This window comes from Montipora foliosa, unplaced genomic scaffold (genome assembly GCF_036669935.1).
Source record: "Montipora foliosa isolate CH-2021 unplaced genomic scaffold, ASM3666993v2 scaffold_448, whole genome shotgun sequence".
NCBI classification, from domain to species: domain Eukaryota; kingdom Metazoa; phylum Cnidaria; class Anthozoa; order Scleractinia; family Acroporidae; genus Montipora; species Montipora foliosa.
The window spans coordinates 215,001-232,500 of NW_027179754.1; the positions used below are offsets into that span (position 1 = coordinate 215,001).

Sequence of the window (17,500 nt, forward strand, 5' to 3'; positions counted from 1 at the left end):
ATACAGTACTGTTTGTTGATGGGGGTGAGGTACACATCGCCAAGACTGTGAGCCGATGTCCCACAGCTCATGTTACGGCATGCAGAATTACAAAAAAGGGAAAACGCTAGGGCTTTTAAGGAAAGCTTTGGCCAACCAGAAACCAAATATGACTTTTACATGTACCTGTCAGTCTTCTAATTTCTTTGGTTAGGTGATTTGATTATTTTGGTAACCTTGTTTTCTTGCAGTTTTACCTTTCAGAAGTTTTGTGGGTATATGTTCAAATTGCCAGTTTAATTAAAGGGAACCATTAATAGAGTTTTTAATACATGACATGGTTTGGAATTTTCAAAATGAACAAACCACATTTCTATCATTTATCCATAATTTAATAATTTTGAAATGACTTACAGCCTGAGTATTGCTTTATGAACCAAGGAAACACAGTGTCATGTTTTGGTAGAGACCTGCGTTTTGAAGGCTTTTGTTTTGCATTGTGTGATTTCAGAAAATATCCATACATTTCCCAAAGACGGCCATTGAGGGGGCTCTCAATAGAGCCAAATTTGTTGATAAGGAAAGCAAACAAAAAATGAATGAACAACTCAAACCAGATTATTAAGAGATGAGGGGTGGGTTGCTCAAACAAAAAAAACCCTTTGTTGGCAAGCGTATTAATTTGTGGAGCATATCACTGTATACCTTGACAGAACTGTCATATTGACTTGATGCTCCACACTTCTCTGGCGACCATTTACCAAAAGATTTTGAAAATAATTATTGCTCATCATTGCTGTTACGAGTTCGAATGTTCTTGAGGATGGGTAGCTTGCAAACTAAACTGAACGCAGGGTTGTCGGGACAACAACAAGAAGATTTATTCCAAAATGAACGTAGTTTCCACGAAGTAAAACTCTAAACAGCACGTACTCGATAAACTTACACGGCCTCCGCCCGACTTGAATAAACACTGCTTCTGTCACACTTGACTAAACACGGCTAACACCAACTCTCTTCGCTTGTGAAAACTAGTTTAAAACATCGCTCAGACTCGCTTGATTATATACTTTCACAATGAGATTCTAGAACTTTCTAAAACAGTAAGCAATCTAGTTATAGAAAAATTACAAAACACACCAATTTAGAAACGTTTACGCACGAGCCCAAAAATAAACAAACTACGAACTCTCGGGAAGCTTCTAGAAAGTAACGCTAGTCACGCAATGCTATTTTTCGTAACAATAGGCCATTTCCGAGTTCATGTCTGCCTCCTCTTCAAAGCGAGTCTAAGAGCGAAGTTTTTGTGATGCTAATTGGTTCTACTTTACATATGAATGAAAACTAATTTTCTTAAGAAAAACTTCGCACTTAGACTCGCTTTGAAGAGGAGGCAGACATGAACTCGGAAATGGCCTATTGTAAACACTGAAGTGAACAATTTTTAACAAGCTGTTTCTTCAATCTTCGCTCATTGACATACTCCATGATTGTTTATGACACAAGTGAAAGAGTTCAGCAAAGAGCTATAAAACTGATCATAAGGACAGGAATTATGGAGAGAGAGACTTCAAAAACTAAATCTTCTTTCCTTGGCCTCAAGGAGACTTTTTATTGATTTTTTTCCTTTTAAGTGCGTCTTGGGCCTACATGATGTGGATCTGTCTAATAATCTTGTGACAGCTGACAGTTCTAAATATAATCTCATACATGCTTATTACCAGTTCAAAATTAGATGTGGAAGAACAAATATTTTAAAATTCTCTCATTCGGTTGAGAGTCGCGAAATCAACGAAAGGATAAATCTGCTTCTCGTACAAAATTCAGGAAATCTTTCTTCAAATTCACAAAAGTCAAATTGCACCCATCAAGCAACTTGAGAGCCTCTGGAAGATGGCTTTTGTCAGTTTCATTTAGTTTCACAAGAAGATCTTCAATCATAGACAAAATTTCTTGGGACAGCAATGCAAAACCGGTAATTATCGATGATTTGACTCTTACTCCCAAAAGCAGTGCTATATTTTAAAAATCTGTTACATGTGCCCCCTCCCCCACCCAATACAATTTTGAAGGTCAGTAAAAACTGCGGGGATGTATTGTCAACATTGTATGTGGGGTGGGGGCAGGGGCAGGCCACGTATAATTTGAATCTCGTGCGAATCTTTGTCTTGCATATGTTTTTAAAGAGCCACACGTGCGCTATTTTCCCAAGAATTGTGTCCATGATTATAGCTCCATTTCCAGTTGACTTCTGCTCCTAGGTGTTATCTTTCTCTTTCCTTTTTTTTTTTTTTTTTTTTTTTTGTTGATAGAGTATCTTTCCTAAATTGTATCATTTGGTAGCGTGATGCCCCACAAATTCTGTTTAAACAGACATCCACTGGTTTGATGTGCTCAGTGGACATCGAGTGGTTGAGAAATACAGTACGACTCCGTCTGCGTGAGGTCGAACACCAGGGAATGTAAAATACCTGTCACTACTCTGATGATACCAGATGAAAATTCCTCAGACAAATCGATCTATACAGGACTGCACACTTTAGCGTTGTCGGATGAACCATCTAAGTAGCTGATCAAACTGTTTATCCAGCGAATTGCTAAGTGCGCTTTACTGTCCTTCTTTTCGTCATCTGCATCTCCAGACAAAATCTCTATGTTAACGGAAAACATGTGGTAGACTAAGGGCCTCTTCATAAATTTGGGAAATTTGGCTAGTCACTAGTCACTTTCTTCATCGAAGCTGAACGAGCGAGCGGCATGTGTGTGTATTTATCTAGTGGTAGAACTGTGTTATTTTCTCCCATATGTATTTGCGAATCAGCGTATTCAAGAGAAGAACAGTGGGAGACAATTTAAGTACTAAAATAATAATGCATCACAACTAAGCATTTCCTACCTTGCGAGCTTCCCATCTTTTTCGATCAAATCGATAAAATCGATCGTTTAATTACAGAAATCGATAAAATCGATAATCACAAAAAGTTGTCCGATCGATTTTAATCGATTTTCGATATTAATCGATAAATTATAATCGATTTCAATCGATTACTATCGATTTTCATCGAGTATCGAGAATATCGATTAGTAAGGCCCGGGTTAAATTAAAAGAAATTTGAGGTTGTTTAAACAAAGAAAATCGAGAAATTCTCGCCAGGGTTGTTCCTTAGATTTCACGCCTGAATGGTCGCGTCACCACTTTTTCAAATTTTTCATCTCGGAAAGCGGGCTGAAAGTCACCAATTTCATCTCGGTAACCGGGCTCATAAAGAGCTCATATTCCCTTGGGTCTCCCGACATGACTGCATTGTCTCAGGCGTGCAATCCCGGTTACGCCTCCTTCATGTTGACAAATTTCAAAAACACATTCGCGAAACCGGGAAGCGTTGAAAGAGGCAAGAATGAAATTCGTAGTGAACAAAATGAGGTGAATAACCAAATTTTTGGATGTAAGACGTGGTAATTTTGCGCATTCATGCCCTTTTTACTAGTTAACAGGACTTTGTACGTAGTAGCCTGTCTCCCGACATTAAATTTCACTGGCTTCTGTAAGTTCAGGCATAAAATATTCGTAGAACAATATCCTACGAGAACAAAGTTTATTTGCATGTTAAAGGCTTGATAAATGCTGTTACAATCGTGAACAGCCTACTACATACAAAGTCCTATTAACTAACCAAAGCGGCATGAATGGGCAAAATTACCACCACTTACATCCAAGAATTTAGTTATTCTCCTAGGTTTGTTCACTACGGCTTTCATTCTCGCATCTTCCAACCCTTCCCGGCTTCGCGAATGCGTTTTTGAAGTTTGTCAAAACAAAGGGGCTGTGACTGTGGTTGGACGACTGGGACAATGCAGTCATGTCGGGAGACCTTGGGGAATAAAGAAATTTGCGGTTGACAGACTACGGTCTGCCACCTCGGTAAGGCTCAGTTTGATATCTACAGTCGAAGCCGTGGCCAATTTGGTGTCAAAGCCTTTCCTTCGAAAGTTGTTTTCCTGCAATCGAATGAACAAACTACCCCCTGAGGTCGCTCACAGGACTTCTATTACGTTGATGGTGGGTTGAAATGAAACTTCAATCCTTGTCAATTTATTTTGATGTGGAATTGTGACCGTGGGAACATTTTATCTTGGCATATTTGACTCAAATTGGTTTGCCCTGAAAATTTAGTTTCCAGCCGTTGCTTTTTTTTTATACCGTTGACAACCGAGAAATTGAAGAATCGCTCAAATTTGCCACTGATCAGGCCCCAGTTTTTCAAACGATTGATATCGCAGGATAAATCCCTATTGAGTGGATAAGTAATAGCGAAATCAATAGGGCTATCCAATGGATAGTATTTATCCGGTGGATAGCGTTATCCACCCAGTTTTGAATAACTGGGGCCTGGAAAATAAACACGCAGGAGGGAAGTTACCCTCAATGGCAATGAGGTTAGGCTTTTTAATATATATATCTATATATATATATATATATATATATATATATATATATATATATATATATATATATATGAGAAGAAGGAGGTTGTAGCCATGCCTCGATAGATAATGTAATGAGGAATAAACTTCTTGAGGCAAATATGTTTGTAGTCGGTTTAATACTTCAAACGTCTCGCCGTTTAGAGCTTCGTCGATAAATGAAGATTATGAATACAAGATTGGTTTTTGTAAAAAAAACTTCGTACAATAGTGGAAAGTCAAGGCTCATTAATTTGATGGTGTTAATGTATATTTAGTGTTCGTCCAATGCAGTCATTCATGACGTTCTCATGCTTGCGGATTTCTAGAGCTTCAATGGTTTTACGCGTGCGGATGTCGTGGATGTTCCTGTGGAGGATTTCCCAAGAGATATCTTGCATGGATGGTTTGTTGTGATTGATCAAATGTGAGTAAACCGTCTGTTTCACCATTCTGATATGTTCTTTTATTCTGGATCCAACAGTTCTACTTGTTTCACTGATATAAACCGTGTCGCAGTGCGAGCATTTGATTTTGTATACACAGTTTTTTGTTAGGCATTGGTTAGATCTTGTTGAAGAGCCGCAAGTATCACAGGGATCTGGGCAGCATTGTTTTTCTTTGGAAGGCGTGAATATTCTTGATGATGAGGAGCCATTAATATAGTGTACTTTGATGTTATCTAGACCTGTCCGTTTTAAAACGGCTTGTGTTTGCCTCTTGAGATGTTCGTTGATAAATGGCATCTTGATGTAGATTAGTCCTTATTCTTGTTCGGATGGTTGTGACTTGCATTTTCTTAAAGTGCGCTTTATTGTTGATTTTACAAATGATCTGGGGTAACCATTCTTGGTGTATAGCAGTGTGAATAATCTAAGCGAATTTTGTTGTGATCTAGGGTTAGTGGAACGCGACATTGCGCGCCTTATCTCTCCGATGAGGATCCCTCTCTTCTGTGAGATCGGGCCATGACTATCCCAGGGCGTGATACACTGGCTGTGGATTGGTTTCATGTATAGTTTCGTGGAAAATCGGCCATTGTGTGGATGAAGGGTAACTTTTGTGTCGAGGAAAGGGAGGCGGTTATCTTCCTGTATCTCAACTGTAAACTTAAGAGCAGTGTTGACACTGTTGGCGGTAGTAACCATTTCGTCAGGTGTTAAGTTATCCTTAGTCCAGGCTATAAACATGTCGTCAATGTATCGTTTAAGATGCACAGAATTGTTGAATAAAGATTGAATTTCAAGGTTTAGGTTCTTCATGTAAATGATAGCCAGTGTGGGTGCAAGATTATTGCTCATGGCCAAACCAGAATTCTGTGAGTGGCTGGTCCCTTCGATCAGGACCACGTCACTGGTGATACAAAGGCGTAGTAAGGACACAAAATCATCGTCACTGAGATGTTCTAGGACGGTGGCTGATTTGTGCGAAGAAGAAGAAATCTCTTATTACAGTGAATATACCAGGGGTACCATCCTCAAGGTCTTCAAGGGGGATGGAACCATATAAATTACAAACATCTAGACTGCAGAACCCTTTGATGTCATCCAAGCTTGAGATAAAATCAATGAATTCCTGTGTATTCTTTAGATGTGCTGGTACATGTGCAAGGATGTTGTTTAATGACCTAACCAAGAATGTTGATAGTCGAGTGGCTGGTGTGTCTGTCGCCGCGTGAATTGGGCGGCCTTTCAGCTCACCCTTTTTGTGATCATTAGCAAGCAATACACAGAGCATGGAAGTAGTTTACAGCAGATGTTGGCTTTGAGCGCCTTGGATAGTTCCGGATGTTTTTTAGTATACTTGTTTGCGATTTTATTAAGCTGACCATTAAATTTAATCTGTTCCGTTCTTGGATGATTCAATTTAGATTTTCTAGGCTGGTAATTACCTGTGGCGATAGTACTGTTTTGAACCATGTCCTTGTATTGGGTCTTATCGATAGCAACTAGGCGTTTGGTCTTGTCTGTAGGTGTGATTATCACTGAGTCAGGGGGTTTCTCGTGCTTTAATCGTTTCTATTTCAAGATTGTAGTGCCAGTTTTTTCACACTTATCAATGATGCGGGCAATTCCTCCAGTAAACTCATTTATAGCATTGGTAGAGATCCCTTGTTCTTCTAATTTGTCGATCGTTGATTGTAGGCCGGCTCTCGATAAAAGACATGTCTTGCTTAGTTGTTTCGGATCCGCGTTGACATATGATGGTCCCTTGTTGAGAATGGCCACTAGTTTAGGGTCAAGATCATGTGAGGAGAGGTTTCTAAACCCAACTAGCACTCGATACACAATATTATCTACTATCGAGTATTCAAGGATGTATTTTCCCTCTAAATCAAACGGAAGATCAACGAATAGCTGCATACAAGGAACAGCTAAAGGAGACCAAAACTCGGAAACTTCGGACCTTGACGTTCAAACATTCTCAGCAAAACAACCCGATGAAGTCTGAACCACCAAAAGGGTTTAAAAACCTCTCCTCACATGATCTTGACCCTAAACTAGTGGCCATTCTCAACAAGGGACCATCATATGTCAACGCGGATCCGAAACAACTAAGCAAGACATGTCTTTTATCGAGAGCCAGCCTACAATCAACGATCGACAAATTAGAAGAACAAGGGATCTCTACCAATGCTATAAATGAGTTTACTGGAGGAATTGCCCGCATCATTGATAAGTGTGAAAAAACTGGCACTACAATCTTGAAATAGAAACGATTAAAGCACGAGAAACCCCCTGACTCAGTGATAATCACACCTACAGACAAGACCAAACGCCTAGTTGCTATCGATAAGACCCAATACAAGGACATGGTTCAAAACAGTACTATCGCCACAGGTAATTACCAGCCTAGAAAATCTAAATTGAATCATCCAAGAACGGAACAGATTAAATTTAATGGTCAGCTTAATAAGATCGCAAACAAGTATACTAAAAAACATCCGGAACTATCCAAGGCGCTCAAAGCCAACATCTGCTGTAAACTACTTCCATGCTCTGTGTATTGCTTGCTAATGATCACAAAAAGGGTGAGCTGAAAGGCCGCCCAATTCACGCGGCGACAGACACACCAGCCACTCGACTATCAACATTCTTGGTTAGGTCATTAAACAACATCCTTGCACATGTACCAGCACATCTAAAGAATACACAGGAATTCATTGATTTTATCTCAAGCTTGGATGACATCAAAGGGTTCTGCAGTCGAGATGTTTGTAATTTATATGGTTCCATCCCCCTTGAAGACCTTGAGGATGGTACCCCTGGTATATTCACTGTAATAAGAGATTTCTTCTCTACGTACAAATCAGCCACCGTCCTAGAACATCTCAGTGACGATGATTTTGTGTCCTTACTATGCCTTTGCATCACCAGTGACGTGGTCCTGATTGAAGGGACCAGCCACTCACAGAATTCTGGTTTGGCCATGAGCAATAATCTTGCACCCACACTGGCTATCATTTACATCAACAACCTGGACCTTGAAATTCAATCTTCATTCAACAATTCTGTGCATCTTAAACGATACTTTGACGACATGTTTATAGCCTGGACTAAGGATAACTTAACACCTGACGAAATGGTTACTACTGCCAACAGTGTCAACACTGCTTTTAAGTTTACAGTTGAGATACCGGAAGATAACTGCCTCCCTTTCCTCGACACAATAGTTACCCTTCATACACACAATGGCCGATTTTCCACGAAACTATACATGAAACCAATCCACAGCCAGTGTATCACGCCCTGGGATAGTCATGGCCCGATCTCACAGAAGAGAGGGATCCTCATCGGAGAGATAAGGCGCGCAATGTCGCGTTCCACTGACCCTAGATCACAACAAAATTCGCTTAGATTAATCACAATGCTATACACCAAGAATGGTTACCCCAGATCGTTTATAAAATCAACAATAAAGCGCACTTTAAGAAAATGCAAGTCACAACCATCCGAACAAGAACAAAGACTAATCTACATGAAGATGCCATTTATCAACGACGATATCAAGAGGCAAACACAAGCCGTTTCAAGATGGACAGGTCAAGATAACATCAGAGTACACTATATTAATGGCTCCTCATCATCACGAATATTCACGCCTTCCAAAGAAAAACAATGCTGCCCAGATCCCTGTGCTACTTGCGGCTCTTCAACAAGATCTAACCAATGCCTAACAAAAAACTGTGTATACAAAATCAAATGCTCGCACTGCGACACGGTTTATATCGGTGAAACAAGTAGAACTGTTGGATCCAGAATAAAAGAACATATCAGAATGGTGAAACAGACGGTTTACTCACATTTGATCAATCACAACATTAGATTCCAAAAGATGCCGATGTTTCCTGATGATGTAATTTATGTTTGGCAGATTGGGATTGTAAACTTTCACAAATGGGAAAAGCCTCTTGGAGGTCCTTGCTTTCTGTTTGAGTAAATCCTTTCTAGGGATAATTGAAACTTTAGAAAATTGATCATTAACTAGATTTGCCGGGTAACCTTGGTTTACCAGATAGTTCTTATATTCTACGCATTTTCTAGTGAAAAATTCATCTTCTGAACAGTTTCTCCTCAGTCTCAGAGCAACTCCAAAGGGAATTGCTTTAAATACATGCTTAGGGTGGGAACTGGAGGGGGGGGGGGGGTGGCGGGGGAGATATAAATGGCTATCCGTAGGTTTAGAGTACACATCAGTTTTTATAAAACCATCAACTAAGTACAGAGTAACGTCTAAAGCTGTCTAAGACGTTGAGGAGACTTTCTGAAAAAACTAATTCAAATTTGATGGTAAGATAGAGAGAATTGATGTATTGGGTAAATTCCTCTAGGGCAGGGAGGCCTTGCTGCCAGAGATCAAAAATGTCATCTCGGTATCTCCACCATAGTGCAGGTTTTATGGGACCGCAAAATTTTGCTTTGCGATCGAGTTCCCCCATAGCAAGATCTGCGTAGCTGCATGCATTCTTAGGCCCCATGGCAGTACCATGGATCTGCAGGAAAACGTTATCTTTAATGGATCTGCAGGAAAAAGTTATCTTTAAAGACTGAATGCTATAAGTGCGACAAAGGTAGATGCGATCTTTGTAAAAATTATTTTGTCGAAGTTTTAGAACAGGTAAATCTTACATCGTTAGACCCAATTTGACATGCAGTTCCAAAAGTGTCATCTATTTAGTTTCGTGCAAAATATGTCAGCTTCAGTATATCGGCTCTACTACCACCGAATTCAAAGTGAGATTTAGAAATCACAAGTCATCTATGATTACAAGTAAGAAATCTTGTGAAGTGGCAGTCCACTTTAATAGCACTTCACATTCACTGCAGGATTTCTCTTTTCAATGTATAGACCAAATTAACGACACAAACAGGCAGGATGATATTGACAGACTTCTTATCACAAAGGAAGCCTATTGGAGTGCCCAACTCTTCACCTTGGCACCTCACGGCCTTAACAAAAGGCAAGAATTTCATTCTAAAAACAGAATACACTTCAATTCTACATGATTCATAGATGCACGCTTTTTGATAAAGAATTTAATTTTAATTTTTCAAATATTTCAATCGTTCAAGGGCTTATGTTGGGGAATTTCTTGTTTGACCGTAAATTGAACAGTTTGGCTCAAAGGCCCCAATCTGGGAATTTGTTATGATTGTTGTGCATTGTTAGTGGATTCAGGTTTAGCTTGAGCTCATGTTTTTGTATTGGTTATTTTGTTTGCTTTCCTCTTTAGTTATACTCTTCGGTAAAGTAATACCTTTAAGGATTTTTCACATCTTTGATGAATTTTAATCAGGTAGTAAACTATCCAGGAACATCATTAAGTACATTGTGTACCCTTTTTTTATGTCCGTTCTATTCTATTATTGGGTTGCTGCTTTGAGACTTTAACTGCAGTTAGAGTTTGTGGCCTTGTTAAGTGAGACTTTACACTGTAGCATGCCTTCATTGGCAATTTTTTCCTGGACTAGTCTAGGCCTCAATGATAGTTTGCTTTTGATCACCAATTAGAGTGAACCCACACTATGGTGTGGGTAGGTGATTGTTGGTTGTCTGACCAAAGCACAGGGGTGGGGAGGGTAGCTTTTCTTTAAGTTTGTGATGGCAGCAGAATTGGCTTGTTTTCAGGCACCTTTTGACAAATCCAGTTATATATATATATATATATATATATATATATATATATATTTTTATAATGTATATATATATATATATATATAGAAAGTTACGGGAAACTCAACACTGGACAACTTCTGAGGAAAACTGTAATTGCCCTGAGCGGGATTTGAACCCACGTCCCCCTGACTTTCTCTCAATTTCTCCTCAACTTGGACTGTGAATCCATTTGCGATCCTCCTGGGGGTGATACGTTGTTGGCTCAAGGGATCTACTTAACTGACTATATATATATATATTTGATATAAATATCTTCTTATAACTATCTTCTTAAGCCTTTTATTGGGATTCCCACACAAATCCTTATATTTTTGTCGGCCATGCTCACACTGAGCTTGGGATGCTTGTGACCTATCAGGCCAACTGGGAGCTTGTCACTTGAAAGTTCTTAATGTAACCCGTAATAGGTGGATGCACGTTTAAGGGTGGACGTATGAAACGTTCATGGGTTTGGGTCCTGTTTAAGGCTGGATTGTTTCAGGTTTCTTTTGCAAATGACCAAGTTGCTTCATAACTGCGATGATCACTTTCACTGATACCTACACAACCGCAGTTATAATGTACGAACTTTTTATATATTCTCTCTATTATGGTCGTCCAAATGTTTCAACATTCGCTAACTTCTATTCGCTGTCGCTAAATTCCATTCGCTGTCGCTAAAACTCATTCGCTGTCGCTAAGACTCAATCGCTGTCGCTAAATTTCATTCGCTATCGCTAAATTTGCATTCGCTATCGCTAAATTTCATTCGCTGTCGCTAAAAATCAACCGCTTCACTGCGTGCAGACAATAACAAAACACGTACGAACAGCAAGACAGAAGTTAAAAACCTTCGGGTAGCCATCTTTGAACAGGCCGTAATACCCGGACGGCCTGGAAACGAATTTCGTGAGGGTCGGCCTTGGAGGTTTCTAACAAAATTTTGCAACAGCGAAGTTGATGTAGTAATGACGAATATTGTTAAATGTCAGCGAATATTATGTTTTCATTTTAGCAAATGCAAATTAAGTTAATTCAGTGCTAGCGAAGGAACATTTGCAACAGCGAATAAGTTTTAGCCATAGCTATTGAGTTTTAGCGACAGCGAATGAGTTTTTGCGACAGCGAATGCGGTTTAGCGACAGCGAATAGAATTTAGCGAATATTGAAACATTTGGACGACTATACCTCTATCATTATCATTATCATTATGATGTGGTATTACTGCACAAAATTTATCCATTCCTTTTTTTTTTTTTTTCCTTAGCCGAATTTAAAAACAAAAGACCACAACAAAAACTTATACCTGGCAAACCTGGCCAAATAAATTGTACTGCAGAAGGAAATCCTCCTCCTCAATTTGAATGGAGAAAAAGCGATAGCGTACTCTTGGAGAATGACAGATTCACACAGTTGTTAGATGGCAGTTTGCAGATCGATACAGTTCGGCTAGAAGATAGAGGAGTTTACAAATGTTCCATGAAACAAACCAAAGGACGTCACAGAATCACTGTTTATCTCCAACATATCAGCGTGTCTGTCATAGGTGGGTAAAAGTGGAAATGATGAAGGTCTTATTCGTAAAGAAATCAGAAAAATTCCACTTCCCAAAAGCTATCTGTAATTTGGAACACATGAAATGAAGTGTTGATAGAACTCACTGGGAACTCGAAAAAATCCGATCCCCAGATGGGATTCGAACCCACGACCCTCCGTGATCTAGTCGGATGCTCTAACCACTGAGCTACTGGAGACTCTATGATGAGCAAGGGTAAAACGTGGGTCAAGTTGACTCGAGCTGCATCACGCAGCTACAGATTCAAATAACGACCGACAGCATAGCTCATAATGGCATCGCGCAGTCACCTTGAAGCATATCTGAGATTTGGCCAACCAACCACCCAAGTGAACGAATGTGAGAATGATATACACATATGAAAAGTCGCATTTTTCCGAGTTCCCAGTGGGTTCTATCAACGCTTCATTTCATATCTGTATATTATTCTCACATTCACTCACTTGGGTGGTTGGTTTGCCGCATCTCGCGATGCAGTTATGAGCTATGCTGTCAGTCGTTATTTGACTCTGTAGCTGCGTGATGCAGCTCGAGGCAAAGATCCACATTTCACCCTTGCTCACCATGGAGTCTCCAGTAGCTCAGTGGTTAGAGCATCCGACTGGATTACGGAGGGTCGTGAGTACGAATCCCATCTGGGGCTCGAATTTTTCCGAGTTCCCAATGGGTTCTATATTCTCACATTCGCAAATTTGGAACACCATTAAAAAAGGCAACGAGTAAGACAACCCATGTTTCCTTGAATAATAGTCAAATACTTAATGACAAATGACGCCTTACCGCCCCATGCTACTGTACTATCGAATCTGTCAAATCCCTAGGCATTTAAGGGACGAAGGAGGCTATCTTTAGATAATGGCACATCACACCAACTGCTTTGAGTTGCTTCTATTGTCAATCAAATTTAAGCAATTATTTCTTTGTTCCCAGGAGAGAGGAGAACAAAGTTCTTAAGCATTTTGACAAAGCTAGCATTCTGCTCTCGGTAGTAAAATGACTTTATCATGCAAATCATCTATTCCTGCCCTGTCTAAGAAAATGTTCCACTATTAGCTCCTTCTGTTCGTCTACCAGCATTTGTACATTAATTATTGCCATGTTATCTGTGTCTTCAAAGACTGGATTCAAGACAAATATATCCAAATCCAGAAACCAGTTTCCAGAGGAAATAACTTGCGGCCGATATTTTTTTGACAGTGAATATTCGAGTAAAGGAAGCGGGTGATTACGACTGTTAGTGTTATCACCTCAGTGCACGACCGCAGTGCACTTTTTACTTCGACCTTGAAAGATATTTCAAGCTAATTCCTCCTACGTGTAATTATTTGTCCCAACCTCTTCAACGGGAAAACCTTAAGTTTCTCACACACTAGGGGTCATTTTGCAGCTAGATAACCCAAGAACGTGTGGCAGTTTTAAAATCATATTCCATACATATAACGCGGCATAGAGCGGGAGCCTATAGCGGGGACATGAAGCACCGACCAAATAACAACACGTACAAAAAGAACAAACTGCGCCATAAGCATGTGCCTGGGACATCTATCCATTTTACTCACACACTACAAGGCATTTTACAGGCATGTGTAGCGGGGACAAAACCACAAATAACACAGACTTAACTGATTAGAGTCTAATGTAAAGTGCTAAGTATCTACCCCATATCAACCATGTGAGCGTTAGCCCTACTGATGGAAATTGCCCACACAAGGACAGAGAAAAACTCTGACCAGGGTGGGAATTCAACCCACGACCCTCGGGTTAGATCAACGCTGCTCTGCCGACTGAGCTACAATGTCAGACGGGATTAATGTCACGGCAATGAACATGTACAAATACAAGGAAGGATTGCGTTTTTGCAAACGCTTGCCGTGTAGCAATTATATTTGAAAAAACTTAACCGATTAGAGTGTAATGTGAAGTGCTAAGTATCTACCCCATATCAACCATGTGAGCGGTAACCCTACTGATGGAAAGGGGCCCACACAAGGTCAGAGTCAGAGAAAAACTCTGACCAGGGTGGGAATTGAAACCACGACCTTCGGGTTCAATTTCCATTTCCATTTCTATCAGTAGGGCTAACGCTCACATGGCTTATACGGGGTAGAAACTTAGCACTTCACATTACACTCTAATCAGTTAAGTCTGTTAAAATATAAGTGCTACACGGTAAACGTTTGCAAAAACGCAATCCTTCCTTGTACCTGTACATGTTCATTGCCGTGAATTTAACATCTTCAGTTCCCTCGGCCTGCTCCCGTCTGACCTTGTAGCTCAGTCGGCAGAGCAGCGGTGATCTAACCGGAAGGTCGTGGGTTTAATTCCCACCCTGGTCAGAGTTTTTCTCTGTCCTTGTGTGGGCCCATTTCCATCAGTAGGGCATGATTGATATGGGGTAGATACTTAGCACTTCACATTACACTCTAATCAGTTAAGTTTGTTCAAATATAAGTGCTACACGACCAACGTTTGCAAAAACGTAATCCTTCCACAACTAACACAGACAATTAAGCACAGCAGCGAAAACACTTTTCAGAGACGTGTAGCGGCGGTCAAATCGTGATTCGTTCACATGAGGGGGGTTGTAGCAGGCGCCTGTATCGGAGGCGCACAGCAGGTACAACAGCAAATAGACCACTTTCGATATATTAAAATTCAGCTTGATAGTGAGGCTTAGAGGGCACAAAAAAAAGAAATGAATAGACATGTTCATTCAGTTTCCTTTGTTTGTGTCCTCTACGCCTCGCTGCCGAGATGAATTTCAATATATCGAAAGTGGCCTATTGCAGACTTACATTCGCAACTGCAGCCATTACATATCTCGGGTACATGGAGCCGCAGTCAAATCCTGTTTCATACATACGAGTGGAAATGTAGCAGGCACTGTTATAAGGAGCTCACAGCAGGGACAAAACTTATCTACACACACACATTCGCCACTGCAGTTATTACGTGTCTCAAGGACATGCAGTAGCAGGGTGTCGCATTGTCTGAGTTCTTCCTGCCACACGATTTCACACCGATGTTTTGTCACTGCAACATGTCTCGCCAAATTTCATTTGGTCGAACTTTATGCGGCATGTTGCAGCAACGAATGTTGCAAAAGAGACGTTTTTTATCGTGTGAACAGCTCGGGAGCGTGCGCCCTCAGCTTACTGAGAGATTTAACCAATCACAGGCACAGAGACGTCACTGAGACATGTTCCCGCGGATGTGCTTAATTGTATGTGTTAGTTGTGGTTTTGTACCCGCTGCATGTCCCCGCTAGACATGCCTCTAAATTGCCCCGTAGTCTGTGAGTAAAATGGATAGGGGTTTCCGAGGGACATAATTATGGCGCAGTTTGTTCTCTTTGTACGTGTTGTTATTTGGTCGGTGCTTCATGTCCCCGCTATAGGTTCCCGCTCTATGTCGCGTTATATGTATGGAATATGATTTTAAAACTGCAAGTACATGTTCTGGGGCCATGTAGCTGCAAAATGGCTCTTAGTGTGGGAGCACCTTTACATCCAAACGCTTGAAGCCCTGGTCAAACTCGATTGGTGAATAGGGTAAAGCTATCAGCATAAAAAGCCACAGAGATTGCCGTTTCATGATTATTATGGCCCTTTTATTTTAAATTGGTAGGAGGCCCAATTAAGGAATTTATTACCTGCTATCTGAAAAAGCCAACATTTTGGAGAAGGTTCGACTTAGATAGCATTCACTAAACATTGTCTCACTTAAAACGTTTTTTACCCTATTGCTCTTATCAGAGATTTTCAGTGCAGTATGGGAATCCGGGGAAGAACGGGCTCGATCACATATATTCATGTACATGTAGTTTTGAATTTACCCAGATTGATAATTCGCCGTTGTCACACGGCGGCCATATTGTCCCGGGAGACGAAAAAAGCTTTGTTTTACCACGCCAAGCCTCGCTGTGGAAACCATGGGGGTGAGGATTGGCGTGGTAAAACAAAGCTTTTTTGGTCTCCTGGGACAATAAGGCCGCCGTGTGACAAGGGCGAATTAACAAAAAACCGCCAAGTCCCCTTTGACGCTTATGAACGATTATTTAGTAATATGAAGAAAGTCAGCAAATATATTAATAAATTCGCATCAAATTGGTGGTTTCTACAGAGTCAGCAAATTGAAGCCGAATACCCTGGTAATTCGAAAGTCTCGAAACTCAAGTTTGTTAGAGACGCAAAAATATGACACACTATCAACGGATACCTCTCAAATTTTATAGAAATTAACTTCGCCTCGGGGAACATTGAGGGTCAAGGGGAAACAAAACTCACTGTTTCCCGTTGGGCCAGTCATTAATTGTCTTGTTCATAGTTAATAGATGTAGGCTGGTTATGAAACTCGACAAGTTTCTTTGTTTCATGTTTTTGTTCGCTTTTTTGGCCTTGACCCTGCACAAAACCCGACAAAAACACGCTTTTTTCGGCAGGATAACCAATCAAAAGCTTCGACTAATTTATTCGAAATTAATTTGCTGACCAAAAACAAAAGATTGTGCTGGGTCACGGTCGGTTCAACATCTAATCGCGACTGTATTGTTCCTGCTTTTGAAATTCCCAGGGTTTCATAACCAAACCCTATATTAACTATGTCTTGTTATACCTCCCAACTCAAAATAGAACTGTTTTGCTCAGTTCTTGGAACCTTCCGTCCAAATTTTGCTCTTTGCAGAAGTCTCTCAACGTTTTCACGGCATTGTGGGTGGCCTTGTTAGTATATTTCGAGCTTTTGTCACGTAGAAGCTGTTCAGTTTCTTCTTCAGTTCTTGTTTGAAACCGCTTAGCTGCCATGACTGCGTAACAATTATTTGCTTGACTCGGCTGGCATACAAATTTCACGAACTGAACACGTGCGACTCGAAAGTTCAAGTCGTTGTTTCCCTAGGGAGTTAGTGAGTTTTGTTCACCCTAGGGAGTAAGAGAGTTTTGACCCATGACACATGACACATTCTCCTCCATCGGAAAACGTGTTTGAGTTGGGAGGTATAACAAGGTCGTTTAAAGTGCTACTATGATCAAAAATCAATTCCTTTTTTTCTTCAGATTTTGAAAGGGTGTTCGCTTAACACCTAACAGGCAAAATTTTGAGGCTGTTTTTTTTTTTTTTTTTTTTTTAGTGTAAGTTTTGGATTTCATGGTCCGCCATTACTCACGTTCAAACCTGACCGATTGGCCCTCAGAGGGTTGGATCTAGGGAAAATGACGTCATTTACTGACTAGCTTAAAATTTCAGCATGTAAACGCAATTTATTATATATGCAAAACACGGCTTTAAAAGTCTGAAAGCCTGAAACTCCCGTGCTGCATATAAATT

At 40.4% G+C, this 17,500-nt stretch overlaps 1 protein-coding gene and 1 non-coding gene across 2 annotated transcripts; one reads left to right on the forward strand and one right to left on the reverse strand.

The window, feature by feature from the left end:
• The first annotated feature begins 7,437 nt into the window (after positions 1–7,437).
• Positions 7,438–8,883, forward strand: LOC137989235 (uncharacterized). Its single transcript, XM_068835079.1, has one exon. It carries the CDS (start codon positions 7,438–7,440, stop codon positions 8,881–8,883), a length of 1,446 nt encoding a protein of 481 aa, XP_068691180.1.
• Positions 8,884–12,280: 3,397 nt separating this feature from the next.
• Trnas-aga (transfer RNA serine (anticodon AGA)) lies at positions 12,281–12,353 on the reverse strand. Its single transcript has one exon. It is a non-coding gene; the product is annotated as a tRNA-Ser (tRNA).
• Positions 12,354–17,500: the final 5,147 nt, after the last annotated feature.